At 36.7% G+C, this 21,252-nt stretch overlaps 2 protein-coding genes across 2 annotated transcripts; both read right to left on the reverse strand.

Annotated features, from left to right (window-relative positions):
• Positions 1 to 391: 391 nt before the first annotated feature.
• Positions 392 to 6,610, reverse strand: LOC148212532 (uncharacterized). Its single transcript, XM_088121965.1, is given in 13 exon segments — positions 392 to 965; positions 2,038 to 2,139; positions 2,634 to 2,678; positions 3,007 to 3,123; positions 3,336 to 3,410; positions 4,221 to 4,419; positions 4,556 to 4,689; positions 5,379 to 5,393; positions 5,586 to 5,688; positions 5,792 to 5,846; positions 5,849 to 5,921; positions 6,029 to 6,113; positions 6,219 to 6,610. Coding segments are annotated over 13 exon segments (1,308 nt in total). The 5' UTR covers positions 6,503 to 6,610; the 3' UTR covers positions 392 to 944.
• A 995-nt stretch (positions 6,611 to 7,605) lies between these two features.
• On the reverse strand, positions 7,606 to 20,345 carry LOC111010722 (mediator of RNA polymerase II transcription subunit 16). Its single transcript, XM_088121706.1, is given in 18 exon segments — positions 7,606 to 7,989; positions 8,613 to 9,070; positions 9,444 to 9,821; positions 9,973 to 9,992; positions 9,995 to 10,148; positions 10,646 to 11,157; positions 11,420 to 11,591; positions 12,193 to 12,429; positions 13,894 to 13,976; positions 14,102 to 14,181; positions 14,315 to 14,933; positions 15,593 to 16,189; positions 16,638 to 16,725; positions 17,848 to 17,949; positions 18,167 to 18,279; positions 18,784 to 18,872; positions 19,263 to 19,331; positions 19,680 to 20,345. Coding segments are annotated over 17 exon segments (3,702 nt in total). The 5' UTR covers positions 19,922 to 20,345; the 3' UTR covers positions 7,606 to 7,989; positions 8,613 to 8,923.
• Between the last annotated feature and the right edge of the window lie 907 nt (positions 20,346 to 21,252).

Below are 21,252 nucleotides of genomic sequence, written 5' to 3' on the forward strand. Positions count from 1 at the left end.
AGATATTTACCTCTTAGATTGACAAATATAGTCCTCGTCCAAGTGAAAATTGCAATCTTAAATCTTTATATTCAGGTTGACAATTACATTATTATTTTCTGTTAATAATGCTTTTTTTTCCTATTTTGCTACCAAAATATGTTTAAGAATTTTTTTTTTCCTACTTATATATTCAAGTCCTCTTTACTTTTACAGTTGTAAACTATCCTCAACACTTCCATACCCAGAAGTAGGAAATTAATTAAATAACCTTACTTCAGACAGAAGAAAAAAACAAACAAAATAGTTATAGATTGATGAGCTATATTTTATGTAAATTCTGATTAAGATCAGATTGCATGATAATCATTTAATGCAATGATTGCAACCCAACAATTACAAGAGTGCCACGAAATTAAAACGTATTGGTCAACAGTCATAATCATAATGAAACAATAATCAATGATTGGTTGATACAAATCCATTTGCTGAAGCTGAATTAAGTCAAAATTAGAAATGTGCCCCACTGCCTGTGCCTGCAACTTAAAAAAGAGAATTATTTGGTACGGTACGGCTATATGAACCATATCCGTCTCTTCATAACAAGGAAGGGTCATTTCAATTTTTGTCACCATTTCACTCCTATTCCTCTTTCCCATTTGAAAAAACAAAACCAAGGAGGGCTTCAAGTTAGACAGAATATTACTACCAGTTGCTTCTTTCTGACAACAAGGAACAATTATCTTTGTCAAAATCTACCAAAGAATGAGAATGAAGTAACATAGCATCTGATAAGAGCATCTCTACTGGTGGCGAATGAGTGTCGGCCTTGATCGTTGGTTCCACGAGGTAATTGAATTCCGGGAATGATGCAGATCATGGGATGTTTACTTCTCAGTGCGCGCCTTAGACAATGCAGGAAGTGAACCGAGTCTCTATAATTGTGAATCAGTTGAGCTGAGATGTCATTCCAAATCGACATAAATCTGCAACCAAAAATAGATTTCATTTCATGCTAGAGTTTGACAGTGTTATAGTTTAAACAGCGTTCCTCAAACAAAATGAGGAAATGAATCCTACAAGGTTGAATCACCACAATATTAAGCAGCAGTAATCCCACATACATATGAAATTTCAGCACATGCAAGAGGATCTAAGCATTATCTAATGATGAAATGATCCAGAGGTCCACCCAAAGAAGCATGAATATGGTGGCAAGGCATTTCCTAAAAAGCATAAAAACAAGAACAAGGATAGGAGATGTACAGTAATATATATCTTTGAAATTTATTTTATATACTTCTGCGCATATTATTTATGCTTTGGAAACATAATGAAATTATGTGATATAAAGATTTAAACATATACTTCTTAAGTTCTACTCTTATCAATTTGATCTATAAGCAAATTTAAATGTCATAAAATAAATCCCAATTCTTTAAGGATGTGAGATTTTAATAAACGGCAGAATAAATTCTAGTGTCCCACAAAATAAAAGATATCTCCTAAATAAAACGGACTTGCAACTCAAACATCATTATTTTCACATAATCCCGTACCACTTCAATGAGCTTTATCAAGTGAAACTTATCTATTTTCCTTTATTTTGTTTCAATAACTTTTTATGTTTTGTGGTTTTATTTATTTTTTAGATCCGTTAGTGTAAATAGTTCTAGAAGTGATTAAAGAACTATATTTTCTTAATTTCTTTCCTCGTTGTCTCTACTCAATATGTTCCCCACGTGTCTTAAGTGTGCTTAAATATCCCCAATCCCCCTGCGTGTCCCCCTCTGCAGGTCCAAAATTAATAAAATAAAATGGACACTCAACAATATAATGTTTTCTCAACAAATGTCCAACACCGACACTAGTCAAATAGTATCCATGCTTCCTATTTGACATATAATGCAATTCACTCGGTCTCTTTTACCAAATGAAGGCAATTTCTCAACGTGGTACACCTAACCTTGAATTTGCAAATGTGCCCAAACAAGATTTCTTACATTCACGTGAAAGGCATTCAAAATAACGCTATCAAATAATTAAGAGAATTTAAACCTCTAGATCTGACAAAGGGTAGTCATATGCTTTCTTCTCTCTTGTGTCAAAGACTTTCATGCCTGCGATTCTCTGGACTCCGGGTTTAGTGGCAATGAGGTTCTGGTCGAACAAAGGCAGAAGTCAGATGGTGTCAATAACATGGGGAGTTTCAAGCTTTCTCCTCTCAAAGACACCATTTTTAATGTATGGCTTTCACATTTACTTGATCAAAAAAGAAGAGAACAAGTTACATGTTGTAATTAGAGCTAATGCTAGTTATGATGTACAATAGTGGACTACAACATCAACATGGCAGGACAAAAATATCAACTTTTTTCGCAATGGAATTTCTAAGAAAAAATTGCACGACCAAAGAAAAATACAAAAGGTAGTGTGCACTACACGTCATCAAAACAAGGTCAGAAGCTCACAAGCTACAGTGGAATGGCATAAGGCTATAGTTTGTTTCTATCTCAGCATATTTGCTTTGAACGGTTATATTCTACACATGCATAGATTTGCATAATAAATGAAGAAAACCGTGAACTAATAAAACTAAATCACTTGCAGACTAACTCGTATAACAATTCTTCATATAAATTTGTTATTCATACCAGGTGGAAATCTGTGGAACCATATGGCTCGACTCTTGGTATGACCTGTTGAAAATTTCATGTAAGAAAATCAGAAACATATTTAAAAAATGGATGAATAAATATGTGATACGGAATTCTGGTGTCAACATGTCATCCCTCATCATGCCACAATAGTAAGGAAAAAAAATGAGACAGTATTGATGCAATGCGAAAGTTCCCCTATTTTAGAAACAAAATTCAATACGGAAAAAAAAAACAATTACGTTAGTGGCAAATGTATTGATTTAAGCACACCAAAAAAATTATAGCAGTTTCCAACATACGAATAATCAGAAATGATGAATTCTAATAAAAGGATACAATTTTTCGACTGGATGAATGACAAACATACCATTGTCTGTAGACCATTAACCATGACAACTTTCTCCTCATCTGGACCATTTTGTGTCATCCACACATCAAAAGGGCCCAATTCCCTCTCTATCTGAGTTGTGAGACGCATACGTAACTGGAGAAGCAATGGTTCAATCAATTCCAAAGTATTTCTCTCTTGGAAAAGAGATAGTAAAATATGTATCCTCAAGAAATTAAGTGGGACAGCTAAAGATGGGATAGTTGGTCGTAATCACTTCCAACCACCGCTGGAGAATGAGTATTAAATTACTATTGGCCTTTTTAGATGAACTTTTCATGAGAACACAATAACAAAAGAGGAATTACTGTAAAAGGCCTCTCCAATCTGATAACATCTGGCATCTCAACAACATGCAACTCAAGCTCCTTGCGAGTAACGTGCTGCAAAACAATATATACAGCCAATAACGGCTAATAAATCTGCAAATCATTCATACAAGGTACAAAGTACCAAACCACAGCATCGATAAAACATATCATATATATACTCAGACTAACAATATAACATACACTTAACAGATGATGTCAACGTCAATTTATTGTGCATTAGAATTTAAAAATGATGAAAGTTAAAATTTTCCAGTCTTTCATTATTTATAGAAAAAACGTTTTCCACTGTCACCTTACTATTAACTACGTTCCAAAATGATTAAAACAAGACTCACAATCATCCATGCGCTGTCAACCATATCTCAGGATCCATCTGAGGCATTTGACAGGGTAACAAAAGTGTAAAGATCCAAGCCAGGTTTTACAAAAATATATGAAATTTTTTATATCAAGTGATAAGACAGCCATAAGTAAAATTTCATACATTGCAAAGAAATGAATCTACTCACCCATGGAAATCGTTTCCACAAGATACAGAAAGGATACCAGGATTTTAACATAGTCTAAAACTTAACATTCCATGCACAATCTAACTGAAATATCATCGCAGGAGCAGAAAAGATTTTAACAGCCACATGAAACTACTAGTCTATCATCTTCCTAAAATCATTTCAAATCCAATCTTTCAGCTGAGAAATACTCAAATGTTCATTTTCAACCATAGGCCATCAGTCATCAATTGACCATATTAAGATAAGTCTCCTGCAGAACCCGAGAGGTTGGGTAACCAATAACCAATCAACAAAAGTTCCATATAGATGATTTTCTTTTTAAATTATTCTATGATAATAAGACACTCACAGAACCCAAAATCTGTTGTGTTTGTAGCCGTCCAGGTTCACCCATATTTGTACGCCACGTTATCTGAAGTTTACCGAGAATATTACTTCCCTCAACTTTCAGCGGGGAAGAAGGACCATGTGTTGACAATTTCAATTGATAAAGAAAATTATGGATTCCTCCACCTGACCTGACCAATATAGGGGGCTTGAATACCTCTCTGCCAGCATAAAAAACTTGATAATGAGGGGAAAATGAATAACAAAAAACTCAAACCACGAAATGATAAATTTATGGGCATGAATTAGCACGATCATCAATTTTTTAATACCAGTGAATTGACATATGATCCATACCTTGTAGTAGGTTTATGTTCATCAGAATTTATTATCACTGCATTCCAGTTTGGAGAAGGCTCAAAGTCAACTTGGTCCATAAATAGATTTGATTTTGTATGATTTTCAATGCAAGCTTCTAAGTATGTACTATCCTGAGATAGAAAGTAAACTATCATATGATAGCTTTTAGCAAGGAAGTGCTATCTTTATAAAACTTTCAAACACAGAAAAACTAGAAATCAGAAAGAACAATGGCATAATTTACCACCATTAATACTTTATACAACAAAGATCTAGAATCTAGCACTTATTTAGTTCCCTTGGGGAGGGTTTTCTTGACCCTCCGCCTCTAGGTTGTTCTCTTGCCTCTTTTGTTGGCTCCTTTTGATATGGAATACAATGTTTATGTTTCTTATAAAAGAAAATACAACAAAAATCTAAAATCTAGCATAACTATAAAAATCATAACTTAAAATACAACACAAGTCGTCCAACAAAAAATTAATAAATGATATGAAATATATACAAACAATTCCTCCTCACTTGACTTATCATTTAACTTAAACCACAAACTATACAAAAAGACAAAAACCTGCCGAAAAATGAAACCAACATCAGCCACAAATTACCATTTATTTTAGTGTGAATGATGAGGAAAGAAGAACGAGTGTTCAGAGTACTGAGAAAAAACGGATTTCTTTTTTGATGTAAAACAATGTGCTCAAATCGAATTCAAGGATTTGATGCTACGGTATTTAAAAGCAATGTATATAATTTAACTACAACACTTATGAGACATTTTCTAAACTTACATTGACTGCTTTTAGTCAGAAAAACATACCTTCACCACGCGGACCTGCAGATGAAGTAGTTGAAAGAATATCAGGTCTTTCATTCAAAACCAAGAAAAAAGCAACTAAAGCCACTGAAAGCTTTCAAAGAAATTCACCAAAGCTAAAAAATGGCCACTGATTTTTTAGAAAGAAAGCAAAGACGTATCTAAATAATAGCCGTATGTCATAATTGTAGGATCCGAAGAGCACATTACCTTTGTTCTGACCGAAAGTGGATTTGCAACCATGAACTTGAAAAACTGTGGAAGATATTTACGTTCACCATCGCCATCATTGTACAATGCAGTGCACACTAACCTACAATAACGAGATGAAGCATCATCACATATGCGTATTTAATCAACAAAGAGGTCAATTAGCAGACATAGTCGCCAACATTCAAGATGAAATTGAAGCTTACGTGTGAGCTCCAAGTTCCTTCACATCGTGTTCGACAATGAAGTCATAACGGCCCCAGCACGAATTGTTTCGACAGGGGATTTTGATGAATCCAAAAGAAGAATCCTCTGCCTCTCCGTTTGAATTTCTGCCTGTACAGAAAGTTCTAAACTAAACTCCCCGTAAACCATAAATCAGAGTGAATGAAGCAGAACCCAAATTCTAAAACTTAAAAGAAAACACTCCCACTGCCGGTGACCTTGATTATAACGTCCCTGACTTCAAAATTGGAGCTATTGTTCACACTGATATAGCTACAGAAAGTCTCGCCCAAGTAAATCGCCCTGGAAGACGGTCACCGTTCATACGCCCAAAAATAAAGAAAGAAACATACAGATTAGTCCATCCATTGAATGAAAGAAGAGAGGGGTAAAGAAATAGAGAGAGACCCGAATGCTTGGGGGAGTACGAGGAGGCCAGTGAGGCCCATAGCATCAGAGAAGTCATGAAGAAGGAATCTGGAACTATAGCTGAGATCGGAGTCGGAATTATCGGACAACTGAGCTTCTAAGAGACGGGGGAGTTGGTTGGCGGCCTCTGGATCGTCAAAGATGTCCTCGCCGACAACTAAATCGACCGGATCGAGGCGGAGAGGAGGTTCGACTTGAAATGACGGCCTACAAAGCCTCATGACCCTGAAGGCGAGTGAGTGCGATCCCTGGGAACCGCTCATCTTGCTCGTTTTCTCTCACAAACACAGAATTGCAGAGACCGCGAAGAACAGGAGGAGGCAGATGAAGAAGTTGGTTCAGATAAAACTTGCAAATATGTGATTTTCTAAAACTAATTATAAATTTTCCTATAAAAAACGAAAAACGAAACAAAACTCATTATAAATATGTCATTTTTTAAAAATTAATTCCAAATATAGCATTCTTTTTAAACCTAGTAAATCTACGGTTAGCTTAAATAATAGTAGTTCAAGATTCAACCTTCTTCGAAAAATAAATAATGATTCAACCATAATTTTAATATATGATTAATGAATCATTTATTTGAGCTATAAGCATAGCTCAACAGGACATCTATAATCTTCCTCAAGTTGAAAATTTTCATATTTTCATTTTGCAGATCAACTATGTTAGAGATACAATTTATCTTCCTCGATTGAAAGTCTTCATATTTTCATTTGGGTTGGATTACAATTTCCACTCCATATTATTTATTATATATCATATTTGAAGCTTAAGGAATTCAATTAAATTTCTATAAAAATGAAAACCCCTTCAAACATCTTGCAAAAACCTCTAAATACTCGTCCAATAAAAACAAATTTACATTAACAGTAAATCTATAATTTTTTTTTAGAGTAGAAATTTGAACTCATTAAAAATAAGTGTTTTGACCAACCGAACTATGCTTAAATTAGATATCAATATTTCATCATAAATTCAAATCTCTTCCAAAGAACTAAATTTATTCTTATGTTAGAAGAATACGTTATGTTTAATTAAAATGTGTTCCTTTTGAGCAGAATAGCTCTAGAGAATTTTTCAAAAAAGAATCAAAAGGCATAACCAAAGATATATGTTCAAAAATTCTGGTTAGAGAATTGCTTCTCCTTGCAAGCTTGCAGCCACAATCTTAAGATAACATACCCTCCCCTCAAGCCCATCAAATGCGACCTCTATAAACTACCTGTGGTCTTAGTCTATATTAGGAAAAAACAAATTTTAGAAAACTTCGTTGGTTCCTACTTTCTCCATTCGTCTCTCTCATTGGCATACTGTTCTGCGCAAATACTTTTTGCAGAGTGTCCACTTTTTACACGAGTCATGAATAATAATATCAATTGTACAGCTGCAATGTGCAATCTAGGAGCCTTTAGGCTTCCATAATCTATCTCCATTCTCAACTCTATAAACAATGATCTACCATGTACAAAACTATATAATTCAAGGAAGATGAAGATGAAGATCTACCCTGTACATTTGTCCAATCATGTCCTAATGCCAAGAACGAAATCCTCTGCATGCCCCGCTGCCCACTCTGATGGCAATGAATCTAATAAATATTTTCAACGAAATAACAAAAATTTGCTTGCGTTCTAATCTGGACATCCTTCTCATTATTTGTCACTGTACTGCGCTTTTTTATGTAGGAGTGACACTCGTCGAGCTTCCCACGCAAGAGAATCTCCGGCCTGTAATTAAGAGGTACCTGAAGGTTGAAGGCCATAAATCACAACATCATACCAGTACAAAATAAAGGGTGGAGGATAAAAAAGGCAAGAATCTGTAAGTGCATCTTCTACAGTTGGTCATTTCTTAGTAATCATAAAATTTTTCATTTGTTCTACAAAGCGGGTTGGCCAGAGAAAACAGAGGGAATGGTAGGTCACGCACACCTCTAAATTGTGTGCGCCATTGGTACAAAAAAACACATTTAGAAGATACACTTAACTATTTCATTTATTTAAAAAAAACAGAGCATTGAAGGAATACGGGCCTCCCTGCATCCATATGATTTCCATCTCATAAACTACCTAGCAAAACCGAGAACCATAACCATTCTGCCTCAATCTGCTTACCATGATAAAATAGAACTTACAGGACACGTTCAAATAATGAGGTTCTCTCTCTCTGTCTCTCTCTCTAATGACTATTAATTAGATACTTCATACTTTCCTTTCATTTATCTTCCGGAGTGGAATAAAGGGCTAGAGGACATACAAACTCGTAGCCTAATTTGAATCACAGCGTGGAAAGTTCGAAAAATAAATAGTGAAAAAATAATTTCAAAACTAGAAAATTCAGAGAATAGAAGGATCGAGTAAAACATACCTTAAGGTGAGTTGGCAAATGCAGTGCCAAACAAGGTGAAGAGGCAGCCCATCCCCTAACTCGTGTAACTGTAGCCATATTCTGATGTAATTTATGCCAAGTGTAACCGTACACAATTTGATTGCATGAACTTAACCCTTAGTTCAGCATTGAGGAAAAGATTTTGAAAATCTGATCAGATGTAGATGAGAGTCCGCAAAATGATAAATGACACAGCGAATATCACTGGATGGAAGTGAGCATTTGTGATCCTAAAAACAAAGCAGCACTTGTTGAAGCCAGGGCTGTATGTGGCAACTGGCAATGCATAACTATACAACTCGAACCCATGTTCCACCACACATTGGGCATCCATAAGCCCATCGGCTAATCCACCAAGTCTCCCTCTCGTTTTGAGTATTATCGTGAGCAGCACCAGGTGAAGCAAAGGCTGAAGTCTGCCTTAAGCATCTCATGCACTGCATGTCACAAAGTCACAAGATTCAGAATGCATACAACACAAATATCAGCAACGCATAGTCTGGAGAAATAGTCAAATCCCTCCAAATTTAGAGCAAGTAATACACCATCAACATGAGGCCACTAAAATCTAGAAGCATGTTGCAGTAAACTGATATAATTTCAAGGCAACTTATTGCCTTCTGCTTACTTAACACGTTGACGGAATTTGAATGGGTGGAATTAAAAAAGAAATATGTGGGTGATTTTGATAAAATTTTCTTAGTGTTCGACCTAACAATTACCTCTATGCTTTTAAAGAAAATACTACTCTCTACACTAGAATCATTGAAATAAGTACGGGAAGAGTGTCAAGGAAACTACATATCGAACCTTATACCAAACCCCTTCAAGACCAGTCTTCCAGACAGCAGTCACAACATCTCTACGAGATCCCATTATACCTAGATATGCACCGAGGCCAATGGACGTATTCAAGCCAAAAGCAGCATCTCTTTCTGACATCCGGCGCTTCCTAGGCCACAGACCATTAGCTCCATAATAAACATTGCAATTCTCCAATGAGTTGAGATCAAGTGGGTCTGCCAAATTACTAAGTTTGGGAGTATCGTCTGTGGGACCCAGATCATCTACGTCAGACCAAGGCCCACCATACATATTTCGCCTGTGCCATTCTTCAGCTGGAGGATGGAGTTCTAATTCCCGGAGCAACAGACCAGCAGCATCTGCACCTCTAGGCCGGGGCATATTCTGTATCCCATTCGAAGTTTAAAAGAAAGAGTAATTAGTGTGCCTTTTTTTTTGGGGGGGGGGGGGGGGGGGGGGGGGGGGGGGGGGGGGGGGGGGGGGGGGGGGGGGGGGGGGGGGCATCCTTTCCTTGGCAGGAAGAAACATTAAATACCTGCATATGTGGACCAAGGATGCTTCCACAACTTCAGGTAATACAGTATAGTTGCCATCGATATAATGCAGACGAACTTGGATATTACTACTCCCAACCTGGGAAACAGGTAATGGATGTGGAAGACCAGCAGTACGGCGGCAGAGATCCATAAGTATGAGGAAAAGGACTTTCACCTGCAGAGTAAAAGTAAAAGCAGTTCATGCCTCCATGTTTTTTTTAAACAAAATACGAACTTTTCATCTATGAAATGGAAAGGAACAAAAATTGTTCAAGGATACAAACTCTCTGGAGTGAAAGGCAAGCATAAAAATATAAAGATACAAATACAGAAACTAAAAGACCAGTACAGAAGCTAAGTAACCACAAATAAAAGCATCCCAATTGTTAAATATAAGAGCAGGAGTAATGTGAGAATGACTCAGAATGTCTAAATTTTTAACCAAGAATCCCTACATTTTTTATAAAATCTTGAATTCGTCTAATTAAGTTCATACCATATTAGGTTCTATTTTCCTTCCAAATAAAATTAATTCACCCAAAAGCTCATACCATGAATTGTAAATATAACAAGATATGCTCGGGCAAACTAGGAATTATCCCAAGTTGGCCTAACAAGGAGGAAAGGAATAGATAATCTGTAACAAAACTTGGAAAAAGTAACTTGTTCTACCTCCTCAAAAGTATATCCTTGACCAGCATTTCCTGTACCTATTCTTGACCTACCAGCAAGCCCTTCTTCGGCTCCTTTAGCTCCAGTTACGAGCTGACCAGCTCGGGCTATTTGACTTTCTTCAGGCTTGACTATGTTTGGCACTGGCTTGGCAGAATTGGAGCTGATCTCCTCCACTTTCCCAGGAATAGCAGATTGAGGTTTTGTATCAGCATTTCTTTGTGAATTACCAACAAAACGGGGAAGCTGTGCTCGGCGAAAGAAAAAACAGAAGAGCAAAAGTTGGCATAATCTGTGTAAGAAATGGCAGTCCCCAATAAGCCGAACAGCTGGTGTTCCAGGAAAAGTTCCAGTGTTGATACTTATTGGCATAAAGGTAGATGAACCACTAATGTGGTTTGGTGTTGAACTGGATACTCCATCAGTTGTGCTACTGATCTTAGCAATTGCACCTTGTACCCAAGCCTGCATCTGGGTGCTTCCTGTAGAACTTGTTGTACCACCTTGAGCACCTGGAAACATGAGACAAAATTTTTAAATTACATGAGGACTAGATTCACCTCCATTCTCGAGTGAAGCAGCCTAGGAGTTTCCTAGGCATCAATTCCACAAGTTCCAAGAAAATGAATCATCTTAAAGCTGCTAGTTTTTTTCTTTAAAACAAGAAACAAGCAGTTCATTGAAATCTAAAATGTTGAATATTTTTGTTATTGGAAAATAAATACATAAATCTTTTTTTCAACAATTCAGAGTAAGGAAACAGAGCAGACTGACCCTGACTTGTTGCAGGAGATGCAGAACTTTGAGTAGGACTAGCCACCATATTACGGTTGCTACCAGTTCCAGCAGTAACAGCATGACTTGCCAAAGTGCGGCAGAAACTTGCATACCGTCGCAAACGTGTGATGAAATGTGAAGCAAGATCAAGAACAGCATCAACATAAGCCTGCATCAGTTTGCAACCCTCAAAATAAGAGCAAGAGATATGATTCTGATTAATTCTAAAACTAAAAAAGAAAATGAGAGAGACAAATAACTGTGAGGTATCTTCCTCACTATTCTTGATATTCAAAAACAGAAGTGCCCGTAGGCTTACAGACCAGCCAATTCGAGAGGGCTGGGTTCTCTCCTAATAGCCAATGCTACTACTTACACCAAAAAGCAAAAAGCTGCCCTCCCTAATCCCGAGGGGTCCCTTATATACCTTCCACTACGCCCCCCTTCCGTACTTCCCTATCCTAACTAACTTTGAGTGACAACTTCCCAAAACACCCTCCCCATACAACTTTCTCCTCAATTTCCCTTCCTACCCCTCATTGCATACGAGTACACAATTGGTGGCCTAACAATAACTCATGCCCAAAAGTCAATTGTCATTAGAAGCTATAGCACCCTTATCAGCTTAAAAGTGGCTAGGCATATTAGGAAGCCATTATAGTGAAATCCCAAAGAACTTCACAAGTTCTTATGAATGCATCAACACCACGGCCTCTTTACTGAAATAAATAAATTTATTAAGACCAATTTTGAAGCCAGACAAACCGAACCTGAATGCTGGGAATCAGGGCTGGTTCTACAGCCATTGTCTCAGGATCAATGCCAGATAATGTTTCACCAGATGCATGCCATGGCTCGGATATTAAAGCAGATGGGTTTATTAAAGCAGATTCAATTCCTTTACCCAGCATATCCAGCAATAACCTTGCTTGCATATCTAGAACCATTGCCCTGACTTCTTGGGCATTTGTGCCTTCCAGTAATCTGCACTTTATCCGGTCTAAGCTCTGTATTGTACAGAAGATCAAGAAAAAAAAATGAAAAGCACGTAGGAAGTTAAGAAAACAAGTCACAATTCCCTACAATATGATTAACTAGAACTCAGAGCATAAGAAGGTCACTGTAAAAATTTTTAAGATAAGAAACAACTCCATTTACTGATTAAATATACAAAATGGCTTTGGAAATAAGCACTCCAGCTGAGACGCGAGATATATAGCATCGAAAGAATGATTACGAAGAAACAAAAACCTTAGGCACCAAGAAGAAGAAATAAAGAAAATGTCTTCTCACTACTGATCAAAGTTCCTGAAGGTAGGTAACATTGAAGAATCATTTGAAAGCATCAATACATAAAATGTTGGCTTTTACCCTTAAGCTATGACCACAAAGATCTAAGAGAAGTCATTCCCTCACATTTCTGGGACAGGATGGGGATAATTTAAAATGCACAACAGATTGCAAAAAAAGGTCTTTAGCTACTAGGTAGACAAGAAGCAGGTGATCTTTCCTCAAAAAGCTTTCTTAAATAGCAACCAGTTGTGTTGGAGGGACAAACAAGGATACCTTTGTAGCACTTTGCCATTAATACTTATCCCACCTAAATAGAGAGCCCATCGAGACACCTTACATTTCTTAGGAGTTCCACAAAATTTTATAGAAAGCCAACCAAACAACTTGAGGACCTTGTGAAAGAGAGGGAAACAATGACCTTGTGAAATCGAGGCGAAGAGAACCCTGATATTTCAAGAAGCTAATATCTAGCATCACTAGCTTGAGAGAAAAGGAACCTGAAGACCCTAAGAGAAAAGAAGCATCTTGTAAAGAGGATTGACCAGAAGCTCAAGGAAGCACACCAGAATCCCTTCATTGTTATCTTGTTATCCATGGTCAAGTAAAAAGGCCAAATAAACTTCTCCAGGGAACCACTTATCATTCACTGCAATCTAAAATTTCTAAGAAAAAAGGTTCTCGAGCTTAAAATACCACATGAATGACTACAAGAACTAGAGGGAGAGCACAAGATGGGGAACCATCCACCCCTCCTTTATGGCAAAGTTACTCACCATAACTTTCTTCCATGGCATTCCTCCTTAGTAAAACACCGAAACCACGTAGCCAACGAAACTTTAATTCAAAGCATTTTTCAATCAACAGGATAAAACTTATATCTGATGTAATCTCTTATTGAAAATCATCCCACAACTTATGTGATAATGAATTACCAGAATAAGCCAGAAAATGACGTCAACACAGTACATAACCTCCAATCTAACGGAAGAGAGAAGAATAAACACAAATAAAGGATTCATAAGGTAGCCTAAATTGAGAAATAAAAACCTCCATAAATGCAGTGAAATGACAACAAAATAACATGTACTCTAAGATCTGGGTAGCTCCATGTAAAAAGAGTAAGAATAGACTCAAATTGCTTAGAGATTTGGGTGATAACAAAACAAAGGAGAACTTACAGGACCATACTGCTGCCTGTGCTGGCTAGAAGGAAGTGAATGAAAATCTGCATCCAAGACGGCTATAACGCTGTTCGGTGAAACTGAAATGAGACATTCATCAATTAGAGATGGCTTGTAAAAGCTATCATGTTATTGTGACAAGTCTTGACCTCTATCTTGCATTGTTATTTCTGTTGTGACAAACACAAAACTCAATCATTCATACCAATGCCATCTTCAGCAGCACTCTGAGTACAGCCAACGGCATCCCACCAATCAACACCAACTAGAAGGCTCCACCAAAATCTACACTAACACAAAAAATTCAACATCAAAACCATGACATAGAAATATCATCCAACACTTCATCTGATATAACAAGCACAGAACATTGTCATTAAAATACAAGAAATGTCAAAGAATGACCACATCAGTTCACCTCTCAGCAATCGCACGCTCCCAGGTTGAAGAGTTTGCCTTCAATTGGTTGCTAGGAGCTGCAGGAGGAAGAACACGAATGATCTTCAACATGGTGCAGTCCTTATTCACATCATGCCAAACAGATGCTGAACAGCAGCTAGTGGAAGAAAAAGCAGGGGCAGCAATGGCCGGTCCAACATTGATCTGGTAGTTCTCCACAGGAGCAAAGTTTGGACCAGAGAAAATATGCACTCCACCACATAGAAAAGCAACGGCAATCTCACCACCATGAGCAGAATACACTATTCGAGCAAGTGTTCTGACATCACTCGGGAGATCAAATGGATCAAAACAAACTCTTTTTGCCTTATCGATATAAGCTCCAGACAACTTCCGTAGATCAGAGTTTGGTCCCAATGCTGTTGATTGATTAGATTTAAAGTCACTGGTAGGTGAAATGCTTGTGTCCACTTTAGACAACCAAACTGTTTGCATTGGTGCCTGACCACCAAAACTGGCAGTGGGATTTCCAAAAATCTGATGGAGAACAACAGGCTGAAGTGAAGATTCCCAGCGTTGCACTCTCCACCCAGAAATTGAAGGACCTTCATCAGGGTCATAAGGAGACATGTATTGTCCTGCATGAGTAATTAGGACATCATCAGGTTGAGAAATATAACAAGAGCTAATTAGAAGTAAGAGGTTAAATTTCTTCTAACCAATAAAAGAACAATAATATTAACGGCTGAGTTATATACAAGAGATCACCAAAAGAACAAATTACAAAACAAAAGGGATTCCAAATACCAGAAAGGAGGGGAAAGAAAAAAAGCAGACAATTGCAAAAACATTTTAAGTTGAAAACACATGGGAAGGCATTATTAAATTAAGCTCTATACCAAGCAACTTAAGCAATCCCCTATACATCATAAAAAGTGCATCTATTTCTGGACGTCCGCACTTCCCACATTTCTAAAAACATCCACACTTCCAACATAGTGAAAAGAAAAGAACAAGCACATCATTCTTTACCAAGTTCTGTATTCCCAAAGTAGATAAAACACCCTGTATAAGGAAAGATGTAAACTTTCTGGAAAAAAAATTACTATTAAGTAACAACTCAAAAATTACAAAATGATCTTTGGAAAGTCAAAAAGAAGAAACAAAACTGTGAAAGTAAATAATACAAAAAATTGATCATTTCTGTTTTTCAAAAAGTAACCATAAAAAACAGTAAAGATTTCAGAATATGAATGATACAATAAGCTACATAGAAATTGATCGTACAGATAATTACCCTCGACTATTACAATAGCTATAACAGAGCCACCACGAGTTGGATCAAAAGCAACAGCAGTAACTCCAGAACCCCATGTAGTAGTTGTGGCAGATTGAGCTGCAGCCTCAGGAGAGACGTATGCAGAAAAGTTAGAAACTGGTGAACAGTGAAGTGGAATGGTATCATTAACATCTTGATCTGTCTGCTTTTTTCCTTGCTTCAGCTCAGATAATAAAAATTCCTGCCAGCTAAACAGATATGCAGCCAAGGGGGCAAAACCAGACCAATTAGGAGGACTAAGTGGAGCAGGGACCCCATTGCTTGTGCTCATCTTTGGGGTGGCCTGAAATCCATTTCCAGGGCCAGGAGTAACCTCCCAGACAACAACAGTGGATGGATTTACAATTGGAACCCCTGCCACATGCATGGCGCCACTATCTGTTATGATGGCATCAGCAGCCATGATACCACTTGGTCCAGCACCCAATAGTCCTTTGCTTGTGCAGAACCATTTTGGCGGTGAGCTATTTTGACTAGGAGGCCACTGGGACCAATGAAGTTGAACAGAGCCTGAAGAGAAAACCGAACAAACGCAAAGAAAATTTGGCCACCTAGCTGAAAAACAATCAGATTACTGTATTAGACGTTTCTCAAGAACATTCAACAAATACTAAACATGTCTTTTTATCAAAAACCATGGGTATCCAAGTGACGGTGCACACACCTTGGCTAGTCCCACAAGACAACCGCCCAAATCATACAATATTTGTTATTTACAAAACTCATGAAGCATTGAATGTCGAAAATAGGCGGCACCATGGTTTGAACTCATTAACTCAAAGAAATTTGGATTTGTAGTTTGTTCTTTTGATCATTGGGATAGTTCACGGTGGACATTTAGAACTAAACATTGGAAAATACATATAGTTATATAATTTTATAAATAACAAAAGAGCAGCCACGAAACAGAGGTTCCAGAGTTGATACTTGGAACCTGAACTAAATCTGTAACTAATAAATGAAAAAGTAACTGATATGAAAAAGATGTAAAAACTGGAACAACCTGACGTTTGTGACTGCTGTGGAAGAAATTTTTCCTCAAAATTTGGCTTGGAGTTTGATGTGCTGGATTTTGACGAAAGCCACCTATACTGATATTTTGAACATTTAAAAAAAAAAAAATTATAGAATGAGCCCTTAGTTACCAAAATGAAAAAGAAGACAAGTTTACAGCTACTGAGATGGAATGGAAGTAAAAGAAAAGAAAATTACCACCAAAAATAGGGAATACAGGGTAATGGTATTATCGACAAAAACAACACATATAAATGTCTAACTAAACATCTCGTTAAGATTTTAACATAATAGAGAAACTCCAATGAATCATCCACAAACCAAATGAAACTTCAAATATTACCATTATGCTTGGGTTATTTGTACTTGAGCATCATTTACCATTGCCAAGAGGAAGAAATTTGATCAGTTTCATACAAAATTATAAACTGTAAATCTAAAAATCCGTTCTTTGTGAGACTAGTGGGGAAGATCTTGATCATCTCTTCTTTCATTGTTCTTTTGGGAGTCAAGGCTGGTCATCTCTTCTTGTTCAGTTCAAAGTTGATTGGGTTTTTGAAGGCAGTAGCCAACTTGGTTCAATTGCTTTGTGGGTCTTCACATCTGTCTTCTATGGCTTGGTTTTTATGGATAAAAGTTGTTAAAAGTTTTCTTTTGGAATTATGGTTTGATAGGGATATGAGGCTCTTCAAAGGCAAAATAATATCCTTGTTTGATTGTCTCACTTCAGCCAAGTTCAAGGCCTCCATTGGTGTTTTCTTGTTTATTCCTTTTCCCTTTATTTCTCTTCTCCTATTTTTAACAATTGGTATGCTTTTATTAGTCCAGAGTAGTTTTTGAATTCGCCTTCTTTATTTTCTTCGTATTTTTATGTTTTCTATCTCTTTTTTGTATTTTCACTCTTCATTTCATTTCATCGATGAAAAGTTCGTCTCTGGTTAAAAAAGATAAAAATAAAAAAAAGGTCTTTTAAGTCTTAACCTTAAAGTAACTAGCAAATTCAGCAAATGAAATGAAGAGGCAATCATATCTTAAATTTTTAATAGCAGAAACCAGCCTTACATTTCAACCATCTTCCCACCATATAAGAATTTAATGAAAATGCTAGAAGGAAAATTAATTTCAAGCTCCAAACTAATAACATAACTTAAAATGCACCATTTAAATGATATACAAACTACACAGAAAAAGTAACATACTGCAGACAACCCTGACAGCCATTTCGTAACAACTGCAATATCCTGTCGCCATTCATGCTCAAGCTGCCAACAGCTAGCATCACGAACAACGTTAGCTTGACCCTGAATGAATACATAACGGCAAAACAATTAAAAACCAGAAAATATTTATGCTTGCAGTTATAAGCAAGTATAGTTCAAGAGCATCCAGGACCACTAATAGGCAAAGCTAGTGATGTGAACCCTACACCAAAAACATTGATTACAAGACCTTTATTCCAGAAGGAAAACGAAAACACAACCATTAAATTTGTATAGGGAGTATATGTTTTGAGCTTACCCGAGAAGGCTGAGTCCAAATAGTTGTCCTCCCATGGAAATTAGCTATTAGCAAAGCACGGGGGCATGAAGTTGGGGACCATTCAATAAATTGGACAGAATCACGAGGAGAATCTGCATAATATAAAATACATTTCATTGAAAGTGTTAAGAACGTTAAACAAAATTGAACGAGGAAGATAAAATACTTCAGCATTCCAACATACTACTGGCAAAGACAAGAATATTGGGAGGAATCAAATTTTATGTTCTCAAATTGTTTATTTCTTTTTGAAACAATGGTGCTTTACAGAGCTATCCATCAATTATCCTTAACAAACTGAACTTTCTCCCAAGTTCTGCACTCATTAGACTTAATTAAATAGCTACCAACTGTTATCCTATGACAAACCAATACAAGGGACAAAAAAGTGTTGAGAATAACTATCGGGGATAAACAATAAAAGGATTTCTATCAAACTGTAAAACTCTAAGCGTTTTGGTTCCCCTGCTTTACAAACAGACGTACCAAAATTTCCATGCTTACCCATTACAAATAATCCACCAGTAGAATATCATCATACAGATAATGAAGTCATAGAACACTGAGGTATGTCAGCACATCAGCATACGGCATACCTGCAATGACATTAAACACTGCACACTCTGTCGGTCGTTCTGGAATCACAATGTGAATGGGAATCCAAAATGGTGGGTTTGCATTAGAACTGAAAGAAAAACCATGATGATCACTTACACCAAAAAAAAAAAAAAGAACTTTAAAAACACGAAATAATAAAAGACGTTTAGAAGCTAAGGTAACAACAATATAAATCTCTAATTGGAGTACATATTAGACACCATGTCTGGAAAAGGAGAAAAAATATCTTGGCATGGATGGGAAGCAAGAAGTTCTAGTATTAAATAAGACTAGCCGTAAGGTGAACTTTAATTTTACGAGTGGATTCCTTCAATTTTGGGCATATAGAACAAACAATTTCTAAAAGTGGAACCAACTCAGGATGGGATACAATTTATTTCATAGTCTGTTTCTTTGAGATAAAACCACAATCCCACGACGGAGCCAAAAATTGATCAGAAAATAAAAGAATGCCGACCTCGGAATTCTCGCACATGTCTCCGACGCACAGGCGATGGCATTCAGTTTTCCACACCAAGCAACGGCACTGAAAAAAATCACCAGAAAAAGCTGAAATTGAAGCTCCCTGAAGTAACTTAAAACTTAAAAGACGCAGATTGAAGAACAAAACCACCGACTTGAGAAACCAGACTGCGGACAATTGGACCCATCACTCCACGTGCCAGAACCATTTGACTATTAACTTTCAGAAACAAGAAATACGCACCAAAACTAAAAGCACGAAGTACACATCCAATTTACCACTCAAAGCAATAATCACAAGATTCCAAGCTCGTATCAACTTCAAATTCAAGTCGCTGAGCATGAGTATCCAATACCCATAAAATCAAAAGCACGTGAAAGTTAAGTTAGTACCCAGCCAAGCAAAACTAACCTAAAATTGCGACAAAGCTCAGGGACACTCATTTTGTGCTGCAAATCCGATCTCGGCTGCTTAAGCTTGATTCGAAAAACAGTAGCCGGAGTGACCAAGTCCTCGTCCATTGGATCCTCGGGTTTTTCCATGGCCTCCTCTTCAGCAGCCACTGTTTCAATCTTGTCGGACCCCTTGGGGAGCTCCAGAGGCTGAACCAGGGGTTCTTCCTCCCCTTCCGCAAGGTTGGAAACTTGACTCATTGCAATGAAAGAGAACCCTAATTTATATAGAGAGAGATAGAGAGAGAGAGGACGTAAGTGGTGGAAAGTCGCAATTGAGGATGACAGGTATCACTGTTGAGAGAGTAGTGGGGTTAATGTGGGTGGCTTTGGATTTGGCCTTTTTAAATTTTGGTGGGTGTGGGTTTGGTTTCCTGCTTTCTTCTTAGGGTTTGGCATTGCCCGAGCGTACACAAAGTAGCAGATTCCTCATTCTCACTTCTCAGCCGCTTCCGCTTCACGGCCTCCGCCTCCGCCGCGCTTCTCCCTCTTCCGTTCTCGATCCCCAAAAACACACACAAATCTCTTGTGGAAACGAAAATGGGCGCTGCCGTTTCGGCCTGCAGTGCAGTCAACCGAAGAACCAATACTCCCGCTCCAACCTTGTCCTCTTGAACCAATAACTTTGATTCACCTCTCTAATCTAATCTACTGTTTATGTAGTCGATGATGATATTGTGTTGGTGGGACAATTACATAAATATCGTGAAATAAATATGTGTGCGTATTTCTAAATATATAGTAAATAATCTAATTCAAATCCAGTCAAACTTAAACGTAAATACGTGAAAGAATATCAAAAATTATATTTATGTTTTTTTTCCGAGTACAGTATGATGAGGTGGGATCAAACTCACAACCGGTATATGTTAATTATCGCTGCCAAAAATTATATTTATGTTCTATTTGAAAAAATAAATAAAATTTAGATATTTTTCAAAATACATTTTAAATTTAAGTTCTATAATTAAATTTCTGGATATTGTTTGATAATTTGAACACAATTAATATGATTGGAGTATTCTTCAAATATAGGTTATCTAATAATTTATGCTCTCCTTTTTATTTATTCGAATATAAGTTTTATGAATTAAACGCATGTTTATAAATTTCAGGTTGTGATTTTATCCAAAATTATTTATAAATCTTTATAACTTCTCTCCATAAATTTATTTCTTTTTTTATTTGTCGAGATTAATATATGAGATTTATCAACCAATTTTCCAGAATTATAATGCATGGTATAAATATATGTTTTTGTTTATTACGAGTGATACAAAATTAATATTGATAAATCATATTTCATAACCAACTACGATAAAAAAAAAATAGAATTGACTTATAATTTTGTAAATTACAATGGAGTACATTTCAATTTTCTTTATATTTTTATCTGTGACTTTAGTTACCAGAGAGAGAAAAAAATCAAGTTTATACTTTGACCAAAAATAAACAAATAATGCCCCTCCAAAAATTAAAAAAAGAAAGAACAAGAATAACTAGCCTTTTAAAAATTACCGAACTTTTTAAAA

This window comes from Momordica charantia (genome assembly GCF_013281855.1).
Source record: "Momordica charantia cultivar OHB3-1 chromosome 3 unlocalized genomic scaffold, Mcharantia_2.0 BLBB01000003.1, whole genome shotgun sequence".
Lineage (NCBI taxonomy): Eukaryota > Viridiplantae > Streptophyta > Magnoliopsida > Cucurbitales > Cucurbitaceae > Momordica > Momordica charantia.